Source organism: Gopherus flavomarginatus, chromosome 20 (assembly GCF_025201925.1).
Source record: "Gopherus flavomarginatus isolate rGopFla2 chromosome 20, rGopFla2.mat.asm, whole genome shotgun sequence".
Classification (NCBI taxonomy): domain Eukaryota; kingdom Metazoa; phylum Chordata; order Testudines; family Testudinidae; genus Gopherus; species Gopherus flavomarginatus.
In genome coordinates, this window is record NC_066636.1 from 24,867,192 (window position 1) to 24,890,691 (window position 23,500).

At 65.8% G+C, this 23,500-nt stretch overlaps 2 protein-coding genes across 3 annotated transcripts in view; one reads left to right on the plus strand and one right to left on the minus strand.

The window, feature by feature from the left end:
* ZBTB7B (zinc finger and BTB domain containing 7B) overlaps positions 1-13,911 on the plus strand; it is a 36,767-nt gene extending 22,856 nt beyond the window's left edge. The window contains exons 2-4 of one of the 2 annotated variants that reach the window (XM_050930097.1): positions 9,263-10,270; positions 11,204-12,114; positions 12,414-13,911. In XM_050930097.1, coding sequence (XP_050786054.1) covers positions 9,264-10,270; positions 11,204-11,639 — 1,443 coding nt within the window. In that variant the 5' untranslated portion in view covers position 9,263 and the 3' untranslated portion in view covers positions 11,640-12,114; positions 12,414-13,911. Of the gene's footprint in view, positions 1-9,259; positions 10,271-11,203; positions 12,115-12,413 lie in introns of both variants that reach the window. The other variant, XM_050930096.1, reaches the window with a different exon arrangement.
* Positions 13,912-14,373: 462 nt separating this feature from the next.
* Positions 14,374-22,854, minus strand: DCST2 (DC-STAMP domain containing 2). Its single transcript, XM_050930056.1, has 15 exons — positions 22,536-22,854; positions 22,057-22,227; positions 21,742-21,843; positions 20,963-21,157; positions 20,323-20,388; positions 19,581-19,794; positions 19,051-19,208; positions 18,770-18,934; positions 18,253-18,420; positions 17,859-17,959; positions 17,188-17,318; positions 16,421-16,548; positions 16,151-16,244; positions 15,044-15,304; positions 14,374-14,503 (listed from the first exon to the last, which is right to left on the minus strand). Exons 1-15 carry the CDS (start codon positions 22,852-22,854, stop codon positions 14,374-14,376), a joined length of 2,403 nt encoding a protein of 800 aa, XP_050786013.1.
* Between the last annotated feature and the right edge of the window lie 646 nt (positions 22,855-23,500).

Consider the following 23,500-nt stretch of genomic DNA (forward strand, 5'->3'; position numbering starts at 1 on the left):
GTGGTCTCGTCGCTTTGCCCTGTGTGTGTGTGGGGGGGCCTGTGGTCTCGTCGCTTTGCCCTGTGTGTGTGTGTGGGGGGCCTGTGGTCTCGTCGCTGTGCCCTGTGTGTGTGTGGGGGGGGGCATGATCCCGTCGCTGTGCCCTGTGTGTGTGTGTGGGGGGGGCCGTGGTCCCGTTGCTGTGTCCTGTGTGTGTGTGGGGGGGGGCATGATCCCGTCGCTGTGCCCTGTGTGTGTGGGGTGGGGGCCGTGATCCCGTCGCTGTGCCCTGTGTGTGTGTGGGGTGGGGGCCATGATCCCGTCGCTGTGCCCTGTGTGTGTGGGGAGGGGACGTGGTCCCGTCGCTGTGCCCTGTGTGTGCGTGTGGGGGCCGTGGTTCCATCGCTGTGCCCTGTGTGTGTGTGGATGGCCGTGGTCCCGTCACTGTGCCCTGTGTGTGTGTGTGGGGGGGGGCGTGGTCTCGTCGCTTTGCCCTGTGTGTGTGTGGGGGGGCCTGTGGCCTCGTCACTTTGCCCTGTGTGTGTGTGGGGGGGGGCCGTGATCCCGTCACTGTGCCCTTTGTGTGTGTGGGGAGGGGACGTGGTCCCGTCGCTGTGCCCTGTGTGTGCGTGTGGGGGCCGTGGTTCCATCGCTGTGCCCTGTGTGTGTGTGGATGGCCGTGGTCCCGTCACTGTGCCCTGTGTGTGTGTGTGGGGGGGCGTGGTCTCGTCGCTTTGCCCTGTGTGTGTGTGGGGGCCTGTGGCCTCGTCACTTTGCCCTGTGTGGGGGGGGGGGCGTGATCCCATCGCTGTGCCCTGTGTGTGTGTCTGTGGGAGGGCCGTGGTCCCTCGCTGTGCCCTGTGTGTGTGAGGGGGGCCCGTGGTCCCGTTGCTGTGCCTTGTGGGGGGGGCATGATCCCGTCGCTGTGCCCTGTGTGTGTGTGGGGGGGCGTGGTCCCGTTGCTGTGCCCTGTGTGTGTGTGGGGGGGCCGTGGTCCCGTTGCTGTGCCCTGTGTCAGGGGTGGATGCATGGTCCCGTTGCTGTGCCCTGTGTGTGGGGGGGGGGCGTGGTTCTGTTGCTGTGCCCTGTGTGTGTGTGGGGGGGGGCATGGTCCCGTTGCTGTGCCCTGTGTGTGTGTGGAGGGGGGCCGTGGTTCCGTTGCTGTGCTCTGTGTGTGGGGGGGCCGTGGTCCCGTCGCTGTGCCCTGTGTGGGGGTGGGAGCGTGGTCCTGTTGCTGTGGTCCAGCTGCTGCCTGGCAGGGTGATGCTGTGATGGATGTAGTTGAGCTCTGAGGTTGACACACAATTTGCTCCTGGTGGCAGCTTGACAGAGCGCTGCACAGAATGAGGGGGGTGTCACCAAACTCCCCCACACACACTCGCCCCCACCCCTCGCCATGGGGCGGGTGGGTTTTGTTTTCCTCTTTTTTTAAAACCATTTCCTTTCTTGTGTGTTCGTTGTTTTTCATAGAGCGGCACCCGCTCAGCCCCCATCCCCCTGCCTGCGTGCATGGCGGGGCCCCACTGCTGCCAGAGATGGGCCTGGCAGTGCCCAGGTCATGGGGCAGGCTCAGGGGGGTGGCGGGATCTCTAATCTCAGTAGCGAGAAGCTGGCTATTGCCCCCTCCTCTTGACTGGAGCTCACCTGGGGGGGGCTCTGTGTTAACTGGTTTTGCCCCTTAGATGCTCCCCTTCCCCCGGTGGGGCAGCCCCGTGGGGCCGTGCTCGGGTGCTAGCAGCGCTTGGGGGCCAGGTAGGGGTAGCAGAGCCCAGCAGCCAGACCCTGCAGGGAGTTGGGGCAATTGCCTGCTCTGTGCCTGGCTGTTCGTGAGTTTGCTGCTGGCCGTGAGGAGAGAGCAGTGTCTCAGGGCTAGAGCAGGGGGACTGGGAGCCAGGACTCCTGGGTTCTCTCCCTACTCTGGGAGGGGAGTGGGGGCTGAGATCCAGGACTCGTGGGTTCTCTCCCCGGCTCTGGGGATGGGTGGGAGGGAAATATGTCCCAGTGGTTAGAGTTGCTCTCACCTCCCCTGTGACTCACATTTCCCAGTGCAGCTGTGAAGTCCCTCGACAGCGTCCCTCTCCCCGGGGGCCCCGGCTCTGGTGTAACTCAGACAGTTACAGCTTCTGAGGCTAGGGGGCTGGGCCCCAGGTGGGGTGCTCTCCAGTCCCTGCATGTTCCACTAGCAGTGGGGCATTTGGTTCCCACCAAGGGTGGGTTAAATCACCATTGCCAAAGGGCCCAGGGCAGCAGCCCAAACCCACATGGATGATTCACAGCAGGGGAAGGGCCTGGGTCCTGTGGATGGGCCTGAGCACTGGGTATTGCAACCCAGAAGTGGCTGGGAAACCAGGGGGGTAGGACGTAGGCCCCCTGCTCCTCCCCGTCTCTGGGCGCCTAAGAAGCATCTCTGGGATGGGTTGGGTTGCAGGATCCCTGCCCGTACTCCCTTGCAGGCCAGGCTGCACTCTGCAGCAAGGGGGGGTGGAGGGCTGGAGTCCGCACTGCTCACTGCCCCGGGGAGGAGGGAGTGGGGCTGGAAGGGCGGGCTCTGAAGGAGGCTGGTGCCGAGGTGGACGATGGTGAAGGGCAGCACGTTCCTAGTGGGAGAGGGCTCAGTGCTGTTCTCTGGATTGCTCCAGTGGCTGGGTGCCGGCCAGTACTTCAAGAGTTTGCCCCCATAGGGGCAGCTGTCTGCGGGATGGGGTGGCTGCTGTTGCATCTGACACAGGCTCTGAGGTGTGAATGGTGGATGGCAGCTGCTGGTTCTGTGAAGTGCCCAGTGATCCCTCGCCTGGTGCTGAGGCAGCTGCCTCTGGGGTGGGGTAGCTGTTTAGTAACTCACAGCAATGCTGCCCAGTTCTGTGCTGGATGAAGCGTCTCCAGCTGGAACTGCAGTGGCTTGTGGCAGCCCTGCAGAGAGGGTTTCCCAGGCCCCTGGGTCCCGCCACTTGCCCCTTGCACAAAGGCCCGTGAGAGCAAGGAGGAGCTGAGCAGTTGGGCTGTGCCCTTGCCAGGTGGCACCCAGGCCTGCGCGATGCCAGGGGCAGGGCTCTGACCTGGGCTGCGGCTCGTTCCCTGGGAACCGGCTGGTTGCCAGGCAAAGCAGGGCAGGTAACGAATAAGGTTGCGCAAGGCTCCTCCTGCGTTGCTGACACATGAGGCGGGGCGGAGCTGGTCTCTGCGCGGGGCCCAGCCTGCCGGGCACGCGTGTCAGGCTGACCCGCTGGGGATCGCATTGTTCCCCAGCAGGGGCTGTGGCCCTGTTACCAGGGGAGACGGCCGGGGCCTGTTGGGACCTGGGGAGACGGGCCGCCCCCGCTCGGTGGGACGGCTGGGCCCCTGCAAGGCACTGCTGCCCGCAGAGAGGAGCCGTGGGCGTGGGGAGCGGTGCTGCCTCGGCCCTGGCTCACCGCAGTGCTTGGGAACAGGCCCCCCTTACCGGCACTGGCTCTGCCTTCCGGTGCCAGAGCTGTGCTGGAAAGAGTGAAATCACCCTGGGCCCAGGCCTGGCCACGGGAGCTGACGCAGCTTCCAGGCGCCCTGCCCTGCCCCGCTGCCGCAGGCCCAGCCGCTGTGCTGGGAGCAGGGGGGACCCCCCGCCCCTGCTCCGTGGCTCGCGTGGGGGAAAGCGAGGGTGCTGCCTTTCTTGCTTCGGGGCATAGTCGGCTCCTGCAGGCCCTGCTCTGTGCTGGGTGCTGCAGGGCTGAGTCATGGGTGGGCCCTGGTGGGCTGTGGATGATTCACAGCAGGGGAAGGGCCTGGGTCCTGTGGATGGGCCTGAGCACTGGGTATTGCAACCCAGAAGTGGCTGGGAAACCGGGGGGGCAGGACGTAGGCCACCTGCTCCTCTCAGTCTCTGGGCGCCTAAGAAGCATCTCTGGGCTGGGTTGGGTTGCAGGATCCCTGCCCGTGCATGATCTACTGTACTCCCTTGCAGGCCAAGGGAGTGGGGGGCTGGAGTCCGCACTGCTCACAGCTTGGCCCAGTGGGGCTGGGGAGATGCTGAGGTTCCTGGCCCAGAAGGATGGGGGAGGGAGTTGCTTGCTGTTTTCTCTCAGCCTCGTAGCTGCAGGGGGTGGCTCCCTGCGCGGAGCCCAGGTTTCCCTCCCCCCACCCCCAGTCCCCTGTGGGAGAGGTTGGGGAACCGTCTCCAGAGGGGCTGGTCGGGGGATCAGAGCCCTGGGGCCTGGCTGCGCCATGCGGCCGCTCTCCATTTCTGGGCTGCACTCTGCGCCCACACACCTGTGCCCCTCCCCCCCGGCGTGTCGCTTATCGCTCTCATCTGCCTCGATGGTAACTCTGGCTCTGCATGCAGTGCTGCTCCCGCGGGGAGGATGCACGGGGGGGCAGCAGTAACAGGCGGTGGGTGTGACGGAAAGTCCCCCCCCTTCCTGCCCGCTAGCCGCTGGGATGGGCCTGCCCCTTGGCGGTGCCATCCAGCCTGTGTGCTGACCGCTGCCCATCTGCCAGGCCAGGGGTAATGAGGCAGCTGACCCCCCACTGCCCAGCTCAGCTGGGCCACGGCCCCCCTGTTGCAGTGACCCCAGGTAGGCCTCACGCTGAGCTAGCATGGGGCACACTGCTCCTCACCTCCTCCCCTCTGGGCCCAAGAGGTTGCAGGTTAATGGCTGGGGCAGGGGTTCCCACCTATGATGTAGGGCCCCCCAACTGGCTGAGCTGGGACATGCGGGGCAGTGGGAGCACCCCTGAGGGCCGGTGCCCCCTGAGGAGTTGCCCAAAGGGCTTTAGCGGGTTTCCTGCCTCCTGGGGCTGGAGGAAGGGAGCGCTGAAGTGCTGGCTGCGGGGACTGGCAGGCCTGGCTGGGCGCAGCAGCAGGGTGGGAGCGCTGTTGGCGCAGGGGCCTCTCTCTGACACCCGCAGGGAGAACCGCACCCGGCTGGGGGCAGGAGCTGTGAAACTGCGAGAGACGCGGAGGGGCGGGGGTGGATCTGACTCCGGCAGGGGAATCGAGAGCGAAACGCTGGGGTTCTCAGCTCTCGCTGCACCAAGCCATCGGCCCTGTGGGAAGCGGGTCTGGGTTAGGGGTCCAGGCGCTATCGGTGCAAGGGGCCCAGAATGGGGAGCTCCAGGGGGCCAACCCACGTGTGTGCGAGGGGTCCCTATCCCCCTGCATGCGGCTCTGGGCTGCTGTGGAATTTCCCAGTGGGGACCTGGGCCATTTGGGTGTTTTTTGGGGAGGAATGTGTCACACCACCCCCCGGCCATTAGCTGTCAGGCAGTCTGGTACTGCGCTAGAAAGAGCAAGAGCTGCGAGCGTGAAGGACCCAGCCGGGCACCCCTCTCCCCTGTGTTTGGGTTCAGCTGGCCCCAGCTCCCTGGTGCTGCAGGACACTGGGAGCAAAACAGTATTTGCTGGGGGAGGGGGCGGGGTCCTGTGCACCTGGGCTGCTAGGATGAGAAATGACAATCCCAGACCTGCCCCCTCCCCGCTCTGCCAGTGCCCCTCCTGCCCAGCCTGGAGCTGCCCGCCCCCCAGTTCTGCCAGTGCCCTTCCCTCCTGACAGTCTTTCTGCTTCCCCCTCTGCCCTTGGGGATGCTCTGGTATCCGCAGCTCAGAACGCCTGTCCCAGAGCTGGCTGGGTCCCTGTCCATGCCCCCGTCTGTGCCAGTGCTGTGTGTCATGGCAGCACCTGTTGTCCTGGGTGCTGGGGGGACACAGTCCCTGGCTTGAGAGCCCCCAGCCCTGGGACAGCCTGTGCCTCTGGCTTTGGGTAAGAGGCACCGTGAGGATCTCCTAGCAATGTGGGGGGGTCCCCCAACTCCTCCAGTGTCCCCCACTCACTTGGGGCTGATCTGCTGTGTGTGAAATCTCCTGCCCGCTAATCCCCCCCAGCTAATCTCCCCTGCTAATCTGATTGGGGTTTTGTCACGGCTTGTCTGCTCCGAGCGGTGTGATGGGTTAATCCGTGCTAATCTGCTCCCTCTAATAAACGCCAGCCAGAGAGGCTGCTGGGAGAAGGAATGGCCTAGTGCCCAGTGCTGGGAGCCAGGACTCCTGGGTTCTGTCCCCAGCTCTGGGAGGGGAGTGGGGTCTGGTGAGTTAAGAGTGAGAGGGGCCCTGGCTTGCTGTGTGACCACAGACCTCCCTCCCCAGATGCTGAACGTGGGCAAGAAGCAGCTAGCAAGAGCCCTTGCTGTGGCCAGGGTGGGCGCTGAGGCCAGAGCAGAGCATCACCAGAGATGGGAGAGGCGAAGTGCCCCATGGGAGGCGGGCTGGGTGCTGCGGGGCAGCAGGGTCTGTGTAGCTGGCATGTCCCTTCTGTGGGCATCTGGGCAGGAGTGTGGACCAAACCCTGGAGATGGGGTTTCAGCCCTGCTCTGCTTCCCGCTGCCATGCCCCGCTGGCCCCCTGACACTGCCTGCTCCGGGTGGGTGGCAGGGGCCAGGGGGCCTCCTTCCCAAGGGCCGGCTTGACTTGGCTTCCGCTTTCCGGGGAGGCTGCTGCCTGCCCTGCCGGTGGATCCTGCTTGGCAGAGAGGGGAGGGGCAGCTGCGCTCAGCTCTGTTCCCACCTCCCTGCACCGGCAGGCAGCCCCAGCTGGCTGGCACCCAAGCACAGGGAGCGGCTGTGGGGGGCTGGGCCTGCTTGCCATGGGGCCGCCGTCCACACCCCCCCGAGCTGGGCAAGAGGGGGCATGTCCCCCGCCTTCCTGCAAAGCTGGGGACAGGGTGGGGCCCCTCACCCACCCTCATTCCTTGCTACGCTCTGCCCCCAGCCCAGACACCCGCGGCCGTGGGTCCTGCCCCACCCCAGTGCTGGTCACTGATCCCGCTCTGCTGGTCCCTCTCACCAGCTCGGGTGGGGAGCACCGGGGCAGGCTCCCTCAGCAGCAGCAGTCTCTGATGGTGAGAGGCGGATGGTGGGTGCCAGGACTCCTGGGTTCTATCCCTGGCTCTGGCTGACCTTGGCTAAGTCCCTTTTGCCCCTGCACCGCTGGGCTCCCTGACGGGTCTGGGGCTCTTGGAGCTTGTGTTGGCGCTGGGCCCTGAAGCTCTTAGGTGTCACAACGTGGCTGGGGAAGGGGATGCTGTGGTGTGTGTGGGGAGCTGGAGGGGCTGGCGGAGCCCCTGGACAGAGCCCATCCCTGTGTCTCAGCCAGGGAGAGGGTACTGGGCCCAGGGAGCCCCCCCCACGGTACGTCTTGGGCCCATGTGGCAGGGCGGTTGGTCTCCACGGCCCTGCTGCCCTCAGCTTTGGGGGTGGGAGGGGCCCGGCTGGCACTGCTTCTCTCAGGGTCTGTGGCTCCCTTCACACCTGTGCCCCCTGGAGCCCCCCCCCACCGTCATGCAGCCACGTCTCTACCCCAGGCAGCCTACGGGGTACGCGGGCAGCCCCTTCCCAGCATGCCTGAGGCACCAAGCAGGGGTATGGTGCCCATTTCTGCCTGGCTGCCTGGCCCCAGGGAGGTGCTGGGGTGGCTGGAGCTATCCTGCCCCCTCCCCTGCCCGGGCAAGAGGTCTGGGAAAGACCTAGTCCCATCTCCAGTGCCGCTCCCTGCCCGGCTCGGGGAGGGGTGCTCCACCCAGGGCCTGTCCCAGGAGCGAGCCCCCCAGCGGCGCGGCCCCAGCCATGTCTTGTGGCTCCCAAGTGGCATGTGCGGGGAGGCTGGCCCTGGTTGGCTGCATGGGGGGAAGAGGAGGAAATCTCCCCCTGCCCAGACTCAGGCGGGCCAGGGCTGGGCCCAGCCTGTCCTCCCCCGGCCAGGCTTCTGTCAGGTTTGCAGTATAAATCCTGCCTGTCCTTCCCTGCTGCACCCATGCTTGGCTGTCTGTGGTGGTGCCCCCCACCGCAGGGGCAGGAGCCTGGGTTCACGCAGATCCTCTTCTGCCAAGGACAGGAAAGGCGGCCTGGTCCCTGGTCTGGTTCCGAGCCTGGCTGGGCTCCGTGGGGCTCCCGGCCTTGGCAGTGCCTCGTTCCCCAGCACGAGGGGCACAAGAAGAGCAGCGGTGACCCCCTTGGTGGCTAACAGCCTGGGGGACCCTTGCTCGGCACCAGCGCAGCCCGGGTAGCAGCTGGACACGCTCCCCTGCCCAGCCCCGGTCCCCTCCCTGTCTGAGGCAGAGAGAGACCAGTCCACTTGGCCTCTGCGGGGGCTGCTGGCATGGGGCCTGTGCGTGCCCATGGGGATGGGGGCAGCTGCCCCATTAGGGGCTTGGTGGCAAGGTTGGGGCCCTATGCCCACATCTCATGCCCACGTGGGGAGCTGGTGCGTGCCAGGGGAGGTCTCAGGGCTGGGCGCTGGGGGGCTGTGAGTGGCGGCTCAGGAAGCCGCCTCTGTCAGTTGCCAATTCAAATGCGGCGTGCTGAGATTTCCCCCTTTGGTGTGGTCGCACTGAGGGGGGCGGCAAGCAGGTGCTGCGGCTGTGTCTGGGTTGCGGGGGAAGGCGAAGCCCCGGTTCCTGGCAGGGGGCCCTTGCCCAAGAGCGTATCTAAGCCCTGGGTATAGGTGCGTCCCTTGCCCTGCTCCTTGGGACCATAGGCATCATGCCCCCCTCCCCAGCTCTGGCCTGTCTGCACAGACTTATCTCCCCATCCCTGGCTCTGGGAGGCAGCTGGGACCTGCTTGCAGCATCTGGCTTTAGTGCAAATAGGTCCCCAGCTAAGTGGGCCTGCCAGTCAACCTGGGGGGTGGGCAGGGCTGCTGACACCCCTGAAATGGGGGGCAAGGAGCCGCTGAATTTCAGCACCTTCCCACCACCAGACGTTGCCCTCTGCTCGGGGGTCCTGCACGTACTGTTCCCCCCACCCCACCCCGGTTGGCGTCAGTCTGAGCTCCTCAGGGCAGATTTTATCAGTGCCGTGGGAGCGTGGAGCCGGCGTTATCTCTTCTAGGAATCTGCTGTGCTGGGGGGCTGCACGCCCACTCCCCCTCTGCGCACCGGCATTGGCACTGCTCCGGGGCGTGGGGGGTTTCCTCAATTGGTGGCGGAGCCGGCGCACTTAACACTTTCACCACAGAAGTTTCCTCTGAGTGGCTGCCCCCTCCCCCTTCCATTGCCACACGGCCTCGTGGGCTGCTCCCCTCCCACCAGGCCCTGTGTGGCGGAGGGCACTGGCTGCCCCCCGGAGCAGTGGAGGGGGTTGAGGCTCTGGGGAGGGCCCCAGCCCCCTGCATGGCCTGGCTCAGGGCACAGCTAGTCCCAGTGTGGGAGCTGCCTTGGCTGCCCGCCGGCCAAGACTGGCAGGAGCTGAGGCTGGTGCTGCAGGGAGCGTGTGGCCGGAAGGCTCTGACCAGGCCGTGTCTATGCCCGCAGGTGAGGAGGATGGGGAGCCCTGAGGATGACCTGATCGGCATCCCCTTCCCGGAGCACAGCAGCGAGCTACTGAGCAGCCTGAACGAGCAGCGCCAGCTCGGGGTGCTGTGCGACGTGACCATCCGGAGCCAGGGGCTGGAGTACCGCACCCACCGGGCCGTGCTGGCCGGCTGCAGCCGCTACTTCAAGAAGCTGTTTGCGGGGCCGGGGTCGGGCCCGGGGCAGGAGGTCTGCGAGCTGGACTTCGTGGGGCCCGAGGCGCTGGGTGCGCTGCTGGAGTTCGCGTACACGGCCACGCTCACCATCAGCAGCGCCAACATGGGCGAGGTGCTGCAGGCAGCCCAGTTGCTGGAGATCCCCTGCGTCATTGCAGCCTGCGTGGAGATCCTGCAGGGCAGTGGGCGGGAGGCACCCGGGCCCGATGACGGGGACTGCGAGCGGGCCCGCCGCTACCTCGAGGCCTTTGCCACCCTGCCGGACGTGGCTGGGGCCCCCCTGCTCCCCGCCCGCCCAGCCCCCCGCCGCAGCAAGAAGACCCGCAAGTTCCTGCAGGCTCGATCCTCCCGGCTCAATCACCACGCCGAAGAGCCGGGCCCCGGCAGCCCCTTGCCCGAGCCTCGGGAGCCATCTCCCCTGCTGCCCCCGGCGCCCGAGGGCCTGGCCCAGCCCTATGAGGGCTACGAGGCAGCTGAGGAGGAGGAGCTGCCCCCGCACCCCTACCCCTACCCGTATCCGTACCCCTACCAGCCAGCCCTGTCCCCCGAGGACGCCGGCTCCGACGAGGACCCCATTGATCCTGACCTCATGGCCTACCTGAGCTCCCTGCAACAGGAGCCCCTGGCCCCCGGCCTGGACAGCCCCGACAAGCTGGTGCGCAAGCGCCGCTCCCAGATGCCCCAGGAATGCCCCGTCTGCCACAAGATCATCCATGGTGCGGGCAAGCTGCCCCGACACATGCGCACCCACACCGGCGAGAAGCCGTTCGCCTGTGAGGTGTGCGGCGTCCGCTTCACCCGGTGAGTGCCCCCTGCATCCCCGCTTCGTCCACTGAGTCCCCCCTCCCCTGCACTCCTGGTGAGTCCCCCTTGTGTGCCCCCACTTCACCTGCTGAGTGCTTCACGCGTGCCCCCTGCACCCCCTACTTCATCCAGTCAGTTCCCCTCCTGTCCCCCCCCCCACTTTGTCTGCTGATTTCCCCACGCACACCCCTGCTTCACGACTAAGGGGGATATGCTAGAGGTCTATAAAATCATGACTGATGTGGAGAAAGTAAATAAGGAAGTGTTATTTACTCCTTCTAACACAAGAACTAGGGGTCACCCAATGAAATTACTAGGCAGCAGGTTTAAAACAAATAAAAGGAAGTATTTCTTCACACAACGCACAGTCAACCTGGGGAACTCCTTGCTAGGGGATGTTGTGACGGCCAAGACCATAACAAGGTTCAAAAAAGAACTTGATAAATTAATGGAGGACAGGTCCATCAATGGCTATTAGCCAGGCTGGGCAGGAATGGAGTCCCTAGCCTCTGTTTGCCAGCAGCTGGGAATGGGCGACAGAGGATGGATCACTTGATGATTCCCTGTTCTGTTCATTCCCTCTGGGGCACCTGGCAGTGGCTGCTGTCGGCAGACAGGACCCTGGGCTAGATGGACCCTTAGTCTGACCCAGTGTGGCTGTTCCTATGTTCCCATGCCAGGGGATGGATGGCAGTGCCCAGCTGGGACAGTGGTTGTGTGCGTTGGGGGAGTGGGGGGCAGCTGTCTGTCGGGGGAGTAGCAACAGTTCTCGTGTGATCCTGGCCCTTGCTTACACTGAGCTTGGGCATCTCCTGGGCCAGAGTCACTGCCCCTGCCGATGGGCATCTCCTGGCTCCACCCCCTCTGCCACCGACCGGCACCTCGCCCTCCGCCCCCCCCACTCATGGTTCCCTTCCCCACCCCCCGCAGGAACGACAAGCTGAAGATCCACATGAGGAAGCACACGGGCGAGCGGCCCTACTCCTGCCAGCACTGCAGCGCCCGCTTCCTGCACAGCTACGACCTGAAGAACCACATGCACCTGCACACGGGCGCCCGGCCCTACGAGTGCTACCTCTGCCACAAGGCCTTCGCCAAGGACGACCACCTGCAACGCCACCTCAAGGGCCAGAACTGCCTGGAGGTGCGGACGCGCCGGCGCCGCCGCGAAGAGCCGCCCCCGCCCCCTGCCGGCCCCCAGGGTCTCGACCTGTCCAACGGGCGCCTGGAGAGCCTGCGCCTCTCGCTGGCCCGCTTCTGGGACCCACCCCGCGCCCCCCCGCCCAATGAGGACGAGGAGGAGGAGGAGGGGGAGGCAGAGGAGGGGCCGCAGCTGGACGGGGCTGTCCCCCTGGAGACAGCATAGGGCCCCGCCCCAGGCGGGTGGCCAGAGGCACTATCCCCAGGGCAGGCGCTGCCCTGGTGGGGGGCTGCTGCAGGCATAGCCCCAGCAGCTCCTGCTCCGGGGTTGGGAGCGGCCTGGGCATGCGCTGGGTGGGGTGGAGGCCCAGCGTCCCCTGGGGATAGTGCATCACGGCGCCCCCAGCTGGAGCACACGGACCCTGCCCTGGCGGGAGTGGGCATAAGAAGCAATAAGGACCGTCTGGGGCTTTTGGGCATGTGGGTCTTGGGGGGAGGCAGGCGGGGCTGCCTGGGGAGTATGTCTCAGCTCTCCTGGAGCAGGGGCTCTGGGCTGGGCCTCGTCTCCTTCTTGTGTCTCACTGCTCTTCAAAGGGCTGGCGGAGGACTGGGAACAAGACTCCTGGGTTCTGGGAGAGGAGGGGGACTGGTGGGTTAGAATGGAGGGGCTGGGAGCCAGGACTCCTGGGTTCTGTCCCCAGGTCTGGAGGGGAGTGGGGTGGAGTCTGGGGGGTTGGAGATGGGGGTGGGGGAGCTGGGAGCCAGGACTCCTGGGTTCTATCTCTGGGAGGGGAGTGTGGTCTGGTGGGTTAGGGCTAGGAGCTGGGACTCCTGGGTTCTGTCCCCAGGTCTGGAGGGGAGTGGGGTGGAGTCTGGGGGGTTGGAGATGAGGGTGGGGGAGCTGGGAGCCAGGACTCCTGGGTTCTCGCCCTGGCTCTGGGGGGGAGTGTGGGCTGGTGGGTTAGAGCAGGGGGCCAGGACTCCTGGGTTCTGTTCCCAGGTTGGGGCGGGGCTGCAGCCTGACCCTGCTCCCTGGGCGGGAAGCCATTCCCCACACAAACTGTCTCTCACTTGACGACGCAAGTTTCTGTTCCTGTTTTTCCCGTCGCTGTTTGTTCTGAATTATGCAAAGGGGGAAACTCCCCCTGGCGGATTTGCACAATGAAATGCTGGGGGGGCCTCGCCCTGCCCCTCCCCATAGCCTGGGGGGCAGTGCCAGGTGCTGGCTGCTGTGCCTGCACTGCCCAAGGGGGGGTGAGAAGGGATCTCACGGTTCTGCCAGCTCACAGCCCCTCCCTGCTGGCTGGTGCTCAGAGCTGGGGGGGAGGGCAGCGTGTCCACACCGACCCAGCTGGCAGGGAGCCACGAGCCCTGCGGGTGGGACAGGCTGTACCTGGAGCCAGCTTGTACCAGGTGCCCCTTCCCTGTATGAATCAGGTGCATTTAACCCTCAGTGTGCCAGGCCTGGCTGCGCCCCCCTGCCCTGGGGTGTCGCGCGCCCTGACAGCTGGCCACGGGGCGCCACCTGGTGGCCTTCCTGATGCATGTGGCTGGCCCTGTACCCCACAGAACTGGCTCTGCAGGGTGGGGACTTCACTCCCCCATTCCTGTGGGTTTGGCTGGCAGGGCTTGGGGATGTGGGGGTCACTTGGGGATGTGCTGGGGAGAGCTGTGCTGCCCCCACCCCCCTGTGCATTAGCCAGCCCCTGGTTTTTAAAGCTGTATGTCTTCATTTCCCGGCTCGGCGCTGGAGGGAGGAAAAGTGCTTAGTGCCCTGGGGCACAGCTGGTGTCCCCGAGTGCCCCCCTGGCTTTCTCAGCCCCCCCCCTTGTAAATAGCTTGTGGAATAGAGCCCCCTGCCCCCAGCTGTCCACTGCAGGGAAATGCAGATCTAAGGTGTCCTCTGCACCTCCATGCCTTAACTAAGGGGCTGCCCCCCCGGGCCTCACTCGCCCCTGCACTCCTTGCTGCTTTCTCTGGTTGCACTATTTGGGCAAGTTGGCCCAGGAAAGGGAGGGGGCCTGTTCTGTGCGCTGGGGGCCGCCCCCTCCTGCGGAGGCAGAGGAGCCCCAGGGACCACCCCAGAGCTGTGGCTTTTCCCCCTCGAGGGGCATCTCTGCTGTTTGCACATTCCCGTCTGCCCTGGCAGCAGCGCCCCTAGCCCCTGGAGCACCCGGGGAGTATTAGCCCCAGATCAGAGCTGATCTATATTTAAAGAGATGATGTAATATATTTCTTCCCCTCCTAGCCCCCAGTGCTGTCTGCCGTCATTGTCAGTCCTGGGGGCGGGGGTGGGGGGCCTGGCCTGGCCTGGCTTTAAAGTGCCTTATGGTGAACTTGAAATCTTGGCTACTTGAACTTCTCTAGTGGAAAGAAAGCAAAGTACAGCTAGAGTCAGCGGGAGCTGCCCAGGGTCGGCCCCGCATGCGCTTTTCGGTTCCTGTTGTTATTTTGATTTTTAAATGAAGGCTGCTTGACAATAAATGGAGAAGCAGGGACCCTCAGCGCTCCTGTCTGTGTGTGGCTGGCTGCCTGGGGGAGCAGGGCCTGGCCCCAGACCCCTGGACCCTGCCTGTGCTGGGGATCCAGGGCTCCTGGGCCTGGGAGTGGCTGGGGCTCTGCAGGGGCAGGAGGTAAATGGGGGTTTCTGGGGTAACAGCAGCCCCTGGCCCCAGAGAGCTGGGGGGATGCAGGCACTAGGCCTTGCACCCAGAGGCCTCACCCCCACCCCATGGCAGAGAGTCCAGTGCACAGATCAGCCTGAGCCACAGGGCGCTTTATTGATGGCGCGGTCCCTGGGGACCGGGCTCACAGGCAGGGGGAAGCCCCTTGGTGCCCAGGCCGGAGCCCGTGCAGCCCCGAAGTCAGCCGTGCATTGGGGGGCAGGATCATCTGCCTGGTGCCCCCACCTGCACGGTACATCTGTCTCCTTGGCACTGGTCCGGCTCCTGGTGCTTCCCTCACTGGCTGGTATCTGGGATCGTCTTCACTTCCTCCAGCTCCCCTGGCTCTGGGGGGCTGGGCCCCGGCAGAGCCCTTCCCTCCCCGTCACTGCCCTCGGGCTGCTCCTGGTAGCTGAAGTCCAGGTCGCTGCGGGGCAGAGAGGGGAGGCCCCTGAGATAAATGCTGGCAGATGGGGCCTTCAGCAGATGGTCCCCGTGCTCCCCTCCCACACAATCCAGCTGGGCCCTGTGTACCTGCTCTTCCTCCGCCTCCCCTCTCTGCTTCTTCCGGGGGCTGGGAGCCCCCTCCCCACAGACCTTCAGCCCCGCCTAGCGGCTGCCAACATTGTCTTTCAGAAATCCAGGCCGGACCATGTGTGGGTGCCCATAAGACCCCCTGCATGAGGTCACAGGGCCCCCCTGCTCTGGCCCAGCTGCCCCCCAGGCGAAATCCCTCCTGACTTTCGGGCCAGGCTGTAGTGGTGCTGGGGAGGCGGGCAGGGCCCAGCTTGCAGTGCCAGCCCCAGCAAGGCTGGAAACACGGGTGGAAAGGCAGCCTGGGCTGAAGCAGTGTGGGGCAGGCAAGAGCCCTCCCTATAGCATAGGCCTCCTGGGTATCCCCTATGGGCCTTGGCGCCTGGACCTGCCCCCTTTGGGACTATGCCCCTGCCTGTTCCCAGCTGCTCACCTGGAGCTGTCGTCAGCCGCTGCCATGGGGCTGGGAGTGCTGGCCTCAGTGCTGTCTCCGCTCTCATCCTCCTCCAGCTGGGCCCAGACCCATGCGGCCAGCTCCTGGGGCAGGCGCCGGCAGGAGCCCTGGCCCTGCACCACTTGGCGGATGCGCTGCCTCAGCAGCTGGCGCAGCCGGCGCCTCTGCTCCTGCTCCTGCCCCCGCAGCGCCCGTGTGGCGCCCAGCCATAGCCCCACGGTCTCCTCGTCACTGGAGTCACTGTGGGGACGAGGGCCAGGCTGAGGCAGGGGAGCCATCTCCTGCTGGGCCCCTCGGCTCTCACCCGCCACAGCCTGGACCCTAGCCCTGGGGGGAGCCTCCTTCCCCAGCCCCCAGCTGGTGTGTTGTGTTGTATCCAAGCTAAAGCTTACACAACGGGCAGCAAACGCCAGTGCCAGCCGGGGGGGCAGAAATAATGCACCGGACCCCCCAACGCTACCTGATTGGCCCCCAGGTGCTGGAGAGCTGTAAATTTGGAGGAGCTGGTGGGTTTTGGGGTGTTTTGATTTTTATTCCCCGCCCTGCCCACGCACTGTGTGGGGCAATTAGTGTGACTTTGCCCCACTTCCCCCCCATCAGTTCTGTACCCCCAGCCCCACCTCTGGTCCTCCGGTAGCTACAGGGGCCTTTACTCCCCCTCCCAGGCCTGGGGGGCTGCACTAGGGTCCCCTCTCCCCATTCCAGGCTGGGGGTTTGGGGGGCCAGAGGAGCCATCTCATTGATCACAAGAGCTGGGGGGCTGGAGCACAGCCAGCCTGAGATCCTATGTCTTCTGTTTCCCACCCCATGAGAAGGGCAGGGACAAGAACACTGTCTGCCTCCTCCAGCAGCTGATTGGCTGCCTTGCCCAGGGAGGTGGGACGGTGGGGCAGGCAGCCAATGGGAGGGGAGATGTCATCCCTCCCCCAGGGGTTCTCCTGGCATTGCCTGATGGACACCAGCCACGCAAACCGAGCCCATGATGCCCCTGCCCCCAGCTGATGCCAGTCCCCCTGCCATGGGCTCTGTGCCCCATGGTGGGCGCTGGGTGCTGGTGCCCCCAGGGCCCCTGCCACCCTCACTCACATCTCTTCATCCATGTCACCCTGGTAGGCCAGGGGGGCCATGCAGATGGAGCAGACATTGCTGAGCATCTGGTAGCATTCTCTGCAGTAGAACCCTGGGGAGGGGAGCAGGGCAGGGGGGAGGGAGGGATGTCAGACTCAGCTCTGGCTGTCTGTGCCTGGGGGGGGGAAGTGTCACCCACCCACCCCTCTTCCCCCTCCAGCCCTGCCCTCTGCTGCCCCCATAGTCCTAGGCTCCTCTCCCCTCGCCGTCACCTGCCCTGCTTCCTACCTCTGCAGCCAGGGGTGATGCAGGTGATGAAGTCCTGGCTGGCAGCCCCATCCCCGATGCGCCCACAACCCATGCAGTACTGCTGGTGGACGCCCATCCTCCGCGCCAACCAGGCGCACAGGGGAAACCTACGGGCACAGAGCCGGGGGGCATCACTCACAGGAGGGGGATCACTGGGCTTGCACAGTGGGGGGTTGCACAATGGGGTATGGGGGTTACCTGGGGGGGTCACTCACAGGAGGCGGGTCACTGGACATGCACAATGGGGGGGTGCATGGTGGGGGGTTGCAGGGTGGGGTATGGGGGTTACCCGGGGGGGTCACTGGGCATGCACAAGGGGGGTTTGCACAATGGGGGGGTTGCAGGGTGGGGTTACCCGGGGGGGTGTCACTCAGCCTGCACCGGAGGGAGAATTGCTCGGCAGGGCGATGGTGAAGGGGTCTTGCAGTGTGCACAGAGGGGGTTACTCAGGGTGGGGGGGTCACATGACGTGGAAAGTGGAGGGGACAAGCCCATGGGATCTCAGAGGGGGTAACGCCACCCCTCGCACGAGGGGCACAGGGGCATGAACTGCCCTGCAGCCCCCCCCTCAGGTCTCCATATCTGCCAGTCAGGAGCCCAGGGGTGAATAGGGCAAGCTGGCGGCCAGGGCCTGGGATGGATCCCATGAGCCCCACGCATGGAAAGACCCAGGGGACGGTTCCACCCTGCCCAGGCACCTGGCTTGAGACTGGGGGGCTGGCCCCAGGGGGAGGGGGCTCCCTTACTTGGAGGCAAGGATGAGGAGCAGGTTGGTGTGACCTTTGTCGGCCGCCCGCTGCCTCGTGGCCCGGAGCAGGGAGCTTGCCAGGCCTGTCCGCCGCGTCAGGATGCTGTTGTAGAGGAAGCATGTCCGCTCCTAGGGAACAAGGAGGTAGACGCCATGGAGGACTGGGGGGCTGGGCCTGGGATAATCATAAGGGGGAGGGGCTGGATGTGGGGGGGCGTGTCAGTGGCACAGATGGGGGGACTGGGTGTGGGGGGGTGTCAGCGGCATGGGGAGGGGGGCTGGGTGTGGGGGGGGTGTCAGCGGCACGGGGGGGGCTGGGTATGTGTGGGGGGTGTCAGCGGCACGGGGCGGGGGGCTGGATGTGGGGGGGGTGTCAACGGCACGGGGCGGGGGGGTTGGGTGTGGGGGAGCATGTCAGTGCCATGGGGAGGGGGGCTGTGTGTGGGGGGGCGTATCAACGGCATGGGGCCGGGTGCTGGGTGTGGCAGGAGAGTGTCAGTGGCATGGGGCGGGGCGCTGGGTGTGGGGGGGTGTCAGGGTCCTGGGGGGACCCTGTCCATAGCAAGGGTCCATGTTCTGGCTGGGGGGAGACGGATGGAGAGATTCCCACGCGGAGGGCCCAGGGAAGGGCCCGGGCCTACTGTCCCTCTGGCTAACGGGGGGTCTCACCTGCTCGCGGGAGGGGTAATATGAGGCGCACACAACCCTGCGTAAGCGCCCCACATAGCTGCCGAAGATAGTGATGAAGAAGCACATGCCGTACATGAGTCCTGTGAGCAGGAGGGGGCGCCAGTCAGATGTGGGGGGCTGGGCACAATGTGGCAAGGGGCTGCTGGGCACAGTGGGGGGCATCTGCCAGACACACTGATGGAGGGGGGCTGAGGCTGACCCTGTGGGTACAGCTCTCCCGTGCGGGCTGGTGAGCCGTAGGGCGGGGCATATGGGGCCTTGCACACGCACTGACATGGCCCCGCCGGGGCACACACGTGCACCTGGCTATGCTCAGACAGTGCAGGCAGTGACGGCTAGGGCCCAGGTGCAAACCCCCCCCCAAGCTGGTCACCGATGAGCAGGTAGGTGCGGTAGTCAGGCTCAGCAGGGCGCAGGCGGCACCGGCGGGACAGGACACTGACGTTGCCACGCTGCAGGGAGTTGAACGCAGAGACCAGGTCATGGTAGATCTCACCCGTGTAGCCCGTCCCATTCACACTGACGCTCATCACCACGGGGGCTGCCGGCAGACGGGCTGGGTTAGTGCAGGGCTGTGTGGGCAGGGAGCAGCTGGGGGCCCAGCGGCCGGCGGGGCCGGGTGTGGGCGGGGAGCGGCTGGGGGCCCAGCGGCCAGCGGGGCCAGGTGTGGGCGGGGAGCGGCTGGGGGCCCAGCAGCCGGCGGGGCCGGGTGTGTGTGAGGAGCGGTGGGGGGTCCGGTTTCTGGCAGGGCCGAGTTAGTGGTTGCGTCCCACTCCCCAATGTGCCATCCCTAGGGCCAGTAGGGGCAGGTGGGCCTGGCCAAGAGGGCTCAGCTAGCCCCAAAGGGTGGCCGGAGAGGGGCCAGTGAGGGGCTGGGCTGGGGGACTCACCCCTGGCCACGATCTCACCATGCAGCTGGTAGCGGACCAGGTCGAGCAGCCAGAAGACTCCATAGTCGAGGAGGATGAGGGCAAGGCCGAGGAGCACGTGGCGTAGGACGCCGGCCAGGGCCAGGCCGTAACCGAAGCGCTCCCGGTGCGACAGGAACGGGGAGCCTGGGCCAGGAGGGAGGAAGCCCCACTGAGAGCGGTTGGGAGCCGGGCAGGAGCAGCCCCCTCTGCCCAAGGCCCTGCCCCTCTGCCCCCTGCTTGGCCCTGCCGCAGCCCCTTACCCGGGCAGATGTACTTGGTGCTCTCCCACGCGGAGAGGGGCAGCACCGTGGGCCTGCCCTGCTGCGCCCGCAGCACATCCATGGCCAGGAAGCGCCCTGTGATGTAGATGTTGTCGAAGTCGTCGTCATGCAGGTACCGTCTGCGATAGAGCAGGGCCCTGCGAGGACACCAGGCTGAGGGGAGCACGGCACAGGTAGTGGGGCAGGGGAGCCAGGACTTGCTGGATGGGAGTGGGGGCTGGTGGTTGGAGCAGGGGGCTGAGAGCCAGGACTACTGGGTTCTCCTCCCAGCTCGGGGAGGGGAGTGGGGTCACTCGGTTAGAGGGGGGCAGCTGGGAGCCAGGAATCCTGGGTTCTCTCCCTGGCTGGGATGGGGGGGGTCTGATGGGTTAGAGCGGCCGGGGCTGGGAACCAGGACTCCTGGGTTCTCTCCCCAGCTCTGGGGGGCAGTGGGGGCTGGTGGTTGGAGCAGGGGGCTGAGCGCCAGGAATCCTGGGTGCTGTCCCTGGCGGGCTCCAGGATGCACTCACTGCAGGTACAGGTAGAGGAGGACGCAGGAGGAGACGTGTGTGAAGAGGCCCAGCACCTCTCGGGCTGGCTGCAGCCGCAGGCCAATGGCCTCCATGATGTCCAGGGCCACCTGGGCCAGGCTCTTGGTGGAGTTGAGGCTGACGTCGAACTGGTGCACAGCTGAGATGTTGAACTCAAACTCCCTGCGCACGCGGTTCAGCACCCTCAGGACAGCTGGGAGATCAGAGCCACCGTGGGGGGTGGGGGTGAGAACTGGGAGGTCAGAGCCATGGGGATATGAGATCTGGGGGAGTCAGAGCCATGGGGGGGGGTGAGCACTGGGGAGTCAGAGCCATGGGGATATGAGATCTGGGGGGGTCAGAGCCACAGGGGGTAAAAGGTGGGGGGCAGAGCTGTAGGGAGGTGGGGGGGGTAAAGCCACAGGAGTGGTGAGGCCTGGGGGGCAGAGCCATGGAGGGCAGTGAAGTCATTCAGTGGACTGGAGAGGGAGGAGACCTGGAGGGGCAGAGCAACTGCAAGAGGGAGAGACCTCAGTGGGCTGGAGAGGGGGGAGACCTGGGGGAAAAGCAGGGGGCTGAGGCCCAGGGGCAGAACGACACTGGGCACTGCAGTGCTGCTGAGCACACGGGGGGGGGGGGAGCTGCCCCTTCCCCTCCCCAGGGCTACAGGGCAGTGCCTCCCTCAGCACATGGAGGACTGTGTCCTGGGGACACCCCCCCCGCTGCGCACCCCGGCACTCACGGGCCACGACTCTCCTGCGCAGGAAGGGCTGCACGTACTGGGGGATGACGCAGAAGACCAGGAGCGCTGTGGGGAAAGTGAGGGGCTGCATGGGGGGAGCTGTGCCCAGGTGAGCTGGGGGGCTCCGTACCTATTGCCTCGGCCAGGCCCACCCAGCAAGCCCCGAGGGGGCCCCACACTACCCGGTCTAGGGTCACCGGGTCCTGCCCCTGCGCCCGGCGCTGCACCCTCGCGGTCCCTTCCAGCCCCGCATCGCTGGGATTCTATGATGGAGCATGGCCCCGCCCCCTGGAAGTGTTAGCCCCGCCCCCTGGAGACACTCATACCCCATTGGCCCCACCACAGCTTAGTTACACACCATTAGCCCCGCCCAGGGACCGAACCATTGGCCTTGCCCAGGGGACTCACCATTAGTCCCGCCCCCTGGGGGAGGGATAGCGCAGTGATTTGAACATTGGCCTGGGGGTTGTGAGTTCAATCCTTGAGGGGGCCACTTAGGGGTCGGGGTAAAATCAGTCCTTGGTCCTGCTAGTGGAGGCAGGGGCTGGACTCTGTGACCTTTTGGGGTCCCTTCAGCTCTATGAGATAGGGCTATCTCCATATATTATAACTCACCATTGGCCGCGCCCCGGGAACTCACCATTGGCCAGGCCGCAGAGTGGCTTGAAGAGCAGGAGGATGTAGCAGAGGAAGAAGAGGGCAGGGATGACACGTTCACACTTGTCCTTGGCTGTGTCGAAGAGCCGCAGGCACTTGGTGTAGGGGGCACCCAGGTCCTGGTTGCACATCTCACCCACGTGCACCAGCCAGTACCACACATTCCGCAGGGCCCGGGCTGTGGAGATGGCATGGCAGGGCACGCTGGAGCAGCAGGGCAGGGGCCCGAGGATGGGTGAGGTGGCATAAGGATGATGTCCAAGAGTAAGGGGTTGCAAGCCAGGGTACGAAGATGGGATCCTGGGGCATGGGGCTGTGGGGGTATTGGGGCATGAGGGCAGCGCCATGGGGCACCATGTGGGGCACAGGAGATGGGCTTTGCTCCAAGCCATGGCTGGTGCCTATGCCCCCCGCCCTAGCGAGCAAACAGAACAGAAGCAGGGTGGGGTTGGGGTCGACGGGACTGGAGTTGGGAGCGGGCTGGGGGTAGTGAATGGGGTCCCAGACTGGAGGCTGGCATAGAGGAACAAGTTGAGGGCCCCAGTTTGGGGGCTTGTTAGGGTGAGGAGTCAGATAGGCCAGGGGCTGACCGGGGGGTGGATCAGGGTTTTGAGTGGCTGAGGGGGTGGGGTCAAATGGGGCAGGGTGGGGCCGGTGGAGCAGGCTGCAGGCTGAGCTGACCCAGGCTGCAGGGGGCCAGCAGGAGGCGGTCACTGTCGCAGCTGTGTCCCAGCTGCAACCCGCCCTCCCCTCCCCACTCACCAACGTGCCGCACGGAGTCCATGACAGAGCGGAAGAACTTGCGGACGCGGTCACCCACCACCTTGGCCTTCTGGGCAATGGCTTTGATCCTGGTCAGTGCGCCTTGAGGGCAGGACACGGTGAGCATCTGAGAGACAGCCCCCCACAAGGGCCCCCTCCACTGCTCCCCACATGGGGCGCCCCACAGCACCCCCCACGGGATACCCCATTCCCCCTGAAACACCTAGCCCTCCCCCCAGCTTCCACAATGGATCCCTCCTTGCCCCCCCACCCCAGCTCCCCAGTTGTGACCCATCCCCCCGCTCCCCGTCTCACTGAGCAGCGGCTCCCTAGCTTTCTGCAGCAGCTCGGCCGTCTGGTTGAGGGTGAGCTCGGCCCCACAGGACACAGACTGGGCCGCTCTGCCGAAGTTCCGCAGGATGTTGGTGCAGGGCCCCTGCATGGCCATGCCCAGCGCCACCAGCAGCAGCATGTTCTTCCCCTGCTCTGCAGGGGGCGGCAGTCACCCCACAGCATCAGTGGGGCAGGCAGGGCAGGGTCTGGAGGGATGCAGGGTGCCCAGGGGGCAGACTGGGAGCAGGGCACCAGGTGGAGGGTGTGGGGCAAATGACACCAGTTCAGCTGCCCCCACTCCCTGTGGCCGCTCGTGGTGTGCCAGGCAGGGGCACGGCTGGTATGTCGGGCTGTGGGCAGGGGAGCCCGGGGGCATGAGGGTGGCGCCGGGTGATCCCGGCACTGTTTTTGGTCCCTGTGGGATGGGAGGAGAGGGGCGGGACTGGCGGGGGGGCACTTACTGGAGAAGACGTGGGGCAGCATGAGCAGGACAGTGACGCGCACCTTGCTGGAGAAGGCCATGCCCAGCCCCAGGCCAGCGCCCAGGCTGGCGGTGGACACCAGGCAGTACCAGACGTTGTAGCTCTGTGCGAAGAGCACCAGGGCACCGTAGAGGCTGGCCAGGGTCATGCCCAGGGCGAAGCTGCCCGCGCTGCGCACCATGCCCCGCACAGGGCTCTCCCCTACCAGCCCTGGCCCCCCATTGCCCTTCCTGCTCCTGGGCCGCGGGCCCTGCTTTGACGTGCCCAGGGCCCTGCGGAGAGCTGAGACAAGCCCCATCGAGCTGGCGCTGGTGGCGGGGGGCGGCCCTCCCAATCCTCCGCTTCGCCTCACGGAATGGGACCCGGGGCTGCGGAGAGACGAGGCATTGCTGGGACGCAGACACCTCCAGACACCAGCCCCTTTCCCCACCCCTCCTCAGCCTCCTCCCCACCCCACCCACAGCCTGCTTGGCTCTCTCCTGCTCCAGGTGCCCGCTACGTGCCCACCTCTCAGCACGCCTGGGTGGGCATGGGGCTGGCTCCTGCCTAATCAGCCTGTGGGGGGCGTTGAGCTCGGCTGGTCCGGGGGGGCTGAGTGATACACAGATCAGCTGGGCCCCGCTGTGGATGATGCTGGGGCCGGCCCATGTGGCTCTGGGGTGGTAAAACCCAGGTGGCCCTGGCCCGCACCAGATAGTGGGGGACCTTGTTTCTCCTTCTTACCAGCTCAGTCTGTGGGGCTCTGTGTTTGAGTCTGGCCTAGGGCAGGTGGCACACACCAAGGGGCCGCGGCAGTAGGATGTGTAGGGATGGGAGCAGCTGTGCAGTGGCGCGGGGACCTGGCGTCCCACTCCTGGAGAATAATAGACACCAGGGCCCCATCAGGTCTCACTTGGGCAGGATTCCATGGCGGGAGTTGCTGCCCGTCGCTAGGATACGGGGCA